The sequence below is a fragment of the Nematolebias whitei genome, chromosome 12, assembly GCF_014905685.2.
Source record: "Nematolebias whitei isolate Nwh7 chromosome 12, NemWhi1, whole genome shotgun sequence".
Taxonomy (NCBI): Eukaryota; Metazoa; Chordata; class Actinopteri; order Cyprinodontiformes; family Rivulidae; genus Nematolebias; species Nematolebias whitei.
Genome location: NC_056509.1, coordinates 45,938,067 through 45,942,872, shown reverse-complemented (window position 1 = coordinate 45,942,872; position 4,806 = coordinate 45,938,067). Strand labels below are relative to the sequence as shown.

General features: G+C 36.6%; 2 protein-coding genes across 2 annotated transcripts in view; both read right to left on the bottom strand.

Moving 5' to 3' along the window:
- The window catches only part of pnrc1 (proline-rich nuclear receptor coactivator 1), a 3,295-nt gene extending 1,801 nt beyond the window's left edge, over positions 1 to 1,494 (bottom strand). The window contains exon 1 of the mRNA XM_037685668.1: positions 922 to 1,494. Within this exon, the coding sequence (XP_037541596.1) occupies positions 922 to 1,212 (291 nt within the window). The 5' untranslated portion in view covers positions 1,213 to 1,494. The remainder of the gene's footprint in view (positions 1 to 921) is intronic.
- A 2,570-nt stretch (positions 1,495 to 4,064) lies between these two features.
- Positions 4,065 to 4,806, bottom strand: part of crip2l (cysteine-rich protein 2-like) — a 16,115-nt gene continuing 15,373 nt past the window's right edge. Inside the window, exon 8 of the mRNA XM_037685667.1 lies at positions 4,065 to 4,142. Within this exon, the coding sequence (XP_037541595.1) occupies positions 4,078 to 4,142 (65 nt within the window). The 3' untranslated portion in view covers positions 4,065 to 4,077. The remainder of the gene's footprint in view (positions 4,143 to 4,806) is intronic.

Below are 4,806 nucleotides of genomic sequence, written 5' to 3'. Positions count from 1 at the left end.
ATACGCTAGTAGATGTGGCTAAATACGCTAGTAGATGTGGCTAAATATGCTAGTAGATGTGGCTAAATATGCTAGTAGATGTGGCTAAATATGCTAGTAGATGTGGCTAAATATGCTAGTCAATGTACGATGCACGATTAAAAATCGAGTCTGCACAAGCGTAGCTACATCTCAGTCGATGTTCCAGATGACGAGCAAACATTCTGTGTGGTAGTAGCTGAGAGTCTTTGACAACTTATACCCTGAGTGTGACATTATTAGTTATATGAAGTAAAGAACAGCTGGTAAATTTAATTCTGCATCAGTTTGTTGACACGGCACCGTCTCCAGCCACACGCCTCATTGTGTTCATTAAACTCGTGACGTTGAGTCATGATGATGATTAAAAACTTGATTTCACCTTCGAGCGTTTTTACCTTCCTCTGGACATGTGCTGCATGTCAGGGAAAACCAATGAACTTTAGAGACTATGAACAGCATTTTAAATTTATTTTTATTTCCTCATTCAACTCAGAATGTTGCACAACCCTGGTTCTTCCCGTCTTTGGTTTTTACAGACGGACCTGAAGCTGTGACACAATCAGAAACAGGATGTTGTGCTTGTTTTTCCACTTCTTCACAAGTCTGTGCTGCGTCACTACGAAAGCCTCGGGCAGTTTTTAATTTCAACATAACTTACGAGTTTAATTTTAAAATCCTTATTTGTATGTTATTAATAGTTTTACATAATTTAGAGTGAATTTGCTGGCAAAAATGATCACAAATGAACTAAAAACCCACTATAAATACATAAAAACATGTAATACTGTAGGTTTAATTCAAACCCTTTCAGTAAATGTATTTCAGGAGTTAACCCTGATTTCATCAGATAAACTGACGTCATGCTGTTTGTCTGAGTGAGGCCTGTTGGTGAGAACTTGCCTCTTTCTTGGCTCCTTGTCTCACATGATGGAGGTTCTGGTTGATGATGGGCACATGGGTCTGGGCCGCGGGTCTGGGTCCCGGTGAGGCGGTCAGGAGGGAGTTGTTGTTGTGGTCCGACAGGCGGATGCTCGGGCAGCTTCTTGGGGGTTTCTGGTGATGCAGCAGCGGCTTCCTCCCTCCTTTCTTCACCAGCAGCTGCTTCAGAACTCTTGCGCCCGGTACCGGGTTGTTGTTCTCCACGTTGCCACTGAAGGCTTCATCACCGTTTGCAGGAGTTCCGTCCAACATCTCGTGGGAGTGATGAAAACATACACAGGCTGTGAAACTCCTTGTTTTGGTCAACAACGTCACAGGCTAACAGTTAGCTTCGGAGCTAACTTCGGTTGTCGACGTCAACACGCGGGTAGCGATTAAAAAATAAATAAATAATTATGTCTTATCGTGTTCTCAGAAGCTCCCGGTTGGATTCTGGTGGGTCTTTAATTCCTGCGGCCCCTTAAAGGTCGTTGGACGACGTTTTGTGATGTGGCGCTGCGGAACTGTTATGGCTGATAAAGGTGAGTGATGGGGCGGCTCAACGTTAAGCTAGCTAAAGTCAAACACAGCACTTCCGTTAAGTTGTTTCAAAGTAAAAGGAAGTGGCGGACGAGTTCAATTTTTTTATTTAACACGTTTTTTTACAGTCATGATACAAATAAACAGCAATAACGATGATTATAAATAAACTACCACGTCAGAACTGTAAATAAGAATTTGTTCTCAGTGTTTATGCCTGGTTAAACAAAGGTGAAATGAAAAAAATAAATACATAAATAAATCAGACAGGAAATATAGAGACTATGTAATTAAAATAGTGATAAATTATCTCATTAGCTATTGCAAGATATTATAGACCTTAATAAATTTACATTTAAACTTACAATAAAAATTTTAAAACATTTGTGTTTGATGTTCATGAAAATCTACTTTTTTTTGTATTTTGTTATACTTCGAAAAGAGATATAAAAATAAGTTTTACATACTTCACGTACATGAACAGCTTGTAGGCGGTCATATTTTATGCACAGGATTGTAAAAATGTTAAAACTTTTTCATAATTTCATAGTTTTTGTTTACAAATACCAACTTTTGATAATACTGTAACAGCTTGGGGTTGTTACCCTGAGTGTAAGTTTTTTCAAATTATATTTTATTATAATTTGACCTAAATTATTTTGAGAAGGTGCTCAATGCTGCTAAAATTAGCATTTTAAAATGTCACTAGTGAATCAAATTTACTAGTATTTTTTTTCATCATTATATATGTGTTCAGGTCCATTTGAAATGGTGTTAATTTTAATAATAATATAATATTTAACTGTTACACCACTGGGCCAGTTCAGTTCCTTCGTTCAACCTTTATTTATACAAGTTAATCCCATTGAGCCTCGGGGACTCATTTACACCTGATTTTAACAAAGGGTAATGACAACAGTGGACAACATAGACAACAATAGACAATCTTAACAGGAAGAATACAAATTTAGAATAAGTGAAAATAAAATGCTATTAAAAATGTAACAAAAAAAACAGCTAAAGCATGTAGAAATAGTAGATTAGTAGTAGATTTATAATTGCCAGTTTATGGTTATGTAAAATGAGTATTCATTAACTGTAAAATCTGTTTTTGGAGAACAATTATAAGCAGTAACTTTATTATATTAAAAGGCTTTAAAGTGCTGTGTACAGTGGCAGTCATTTTAGCTGATGTTTTAAAAGCTTTATTTTGAAGAGTAACTTCCTGTTCGTCGCTGTGCATTAAATCTGTTTTCTTCTTCCGGTTTCCTTTTCTCAGAAAGGGGCGCGGCTTGTCCGTTTCCTGTCAGTGACGTATGACATTTTTTATTGCTACGTTTTTTAAAGCAAGGTCACAACAAACTGCCAGGAAGACACAAACAAACTGACTTTATTTTAAACGGCTAAATCATTTTAGGGTGCTTTAATAATTATTAATTTCTTACATTTTATATCCAAGTGCTTCAAAACTTTGGTGTACAGTACTTTGTAAGTACAGTAATATTGCCACTGACAAGAAAAAAATACATGGATTAAAAAAAAGTTTAGCAACATTTATGTTTTTTTTTTTTTTAAAGTACGTGTATTTCAGACTGTTATTAACACAATAAATAAACATTTTTATCTGTTAGGTGTCGTTTTATTTATTTATTTATTAACCTTTTTCTAATCAGATCTCTTTTGCAAGGAGGCCGTGTTAAGATTGGAACCAGAGAACCAAAGAAAAGCCACACAAACATGAGAACAGGCAACTCCACCCAGAAAGACTCCAGGTCCAAACCGGGGATTGGACCCAGGACCTTCCTGTTGTAACCGCTAAACAGTCGTGCTGTCCAATTCTTGGTTATGTAAAATTAGTAATTTGTCTTCTGTGCAAGAGATTATTTATAATTAACTTCTTAATTTCTCAAACGAGTCGTCGTTAACGGTCAGTGGTGGAGGATTGAAACTTATTTTTTTATTTATACCACCTTAAATCACTTGTGTTCATGTTTGTATTTAATTTTGTAGACGTAATTCAAATAACATCTGTTTCCTTGTGTGGTAAAAACATTTCATATGAAATGCCTGTGCACAGTTTCTGTATACAAGTACACAAACACAACCGAGGTCCGTTTCTCTGCAGTTTTATTGTAGAAAACAGGACGACCAGCGGAGCATCCTGCAGAAAACACTGTTTGTGGGAATCTTTCAAACTTTTATCGTTCCTTTTAAAACCAGGATTCAAAAACACTGACGATAGAAAGGTGGGCCATTACATTTTGTGGTCATACAGTACATGTTGGAAGTGCACGAAAGTCTAATCCTACTCGTAAAGGAGGAGAAACACAGGAGCCGAGTCCACTACAACAAAAGCTTAATAACTGTTTGGCAGAGGGAACCGGTGAACCTAAAAGTAAACCTCAATCTCACGCAGGAGGACTGTTAAAGGTTTGTCTCAGTACAAAAAATAGATAATATAAACAATATACAAATACAACATAAATATCTAAACCTCCCTCCCTGCGAGTCTACATATCATTTGTCACTACGATGACTGTCGAAGGCAGATCAACGAGACGCCGAGGGTCCTGGAGGTCTCCGTTGGTCCGGCTGAGTTTAGGGCTGCGCCTCGGCTTCAGGGTCATCGTAGATGTAGCTGCCAACTCCTCCGGTGTTCACACCTCACAGGAAACCAGTTCAAGAGTTTATTTCAGATCAATAAATCAATAAATCCATGCCTTAAACAGTTAAAACAGGTCGATAATTCTGGCTTCTGTTGCAATTTAACATAAAAGGCAGCTTCAGTCTATTTTTGAATCGTTTAATTAAAAATAGTAATATTTGGTTCATATTAAAACAATAATAATAATAATGTTAGGTTAACTGGTAACTCTATATCGGGGTGTCCAGACGTTTTCAGAACGAAGCTCCTTTTAAAATGACCAAGTCAAAGTGATCTGCCTGATATAAAACCCCGTTTACACGAGAACAACCTGGAAACTTTAGTGTTTTTTTCAGTGTTTACTGGGAAATAAACAAAAAATGAGCGGGTTTACATGAAAACGCTGTAGTTTCAGTGTCAGCCGGGTTGCCAGAACATCGACACCAGTGACCCCGACAACCCGGAAAGGAAGAAACAGGTTAAAGATAATGGATGGATGGATGGATGGATGGATGGATGGATGGATGAATTAAAGCAAATAAATCTGAATTTAAAGGATGATTGTGTATTTGATTGAGATAAGTATTTTTGATAGAATAATAAAATGTTTATAGGTCTACTTAATTTTACAGTCAGTTAAATCTCAACAACAGATTTTGAAGAGAATATATATATATATATAT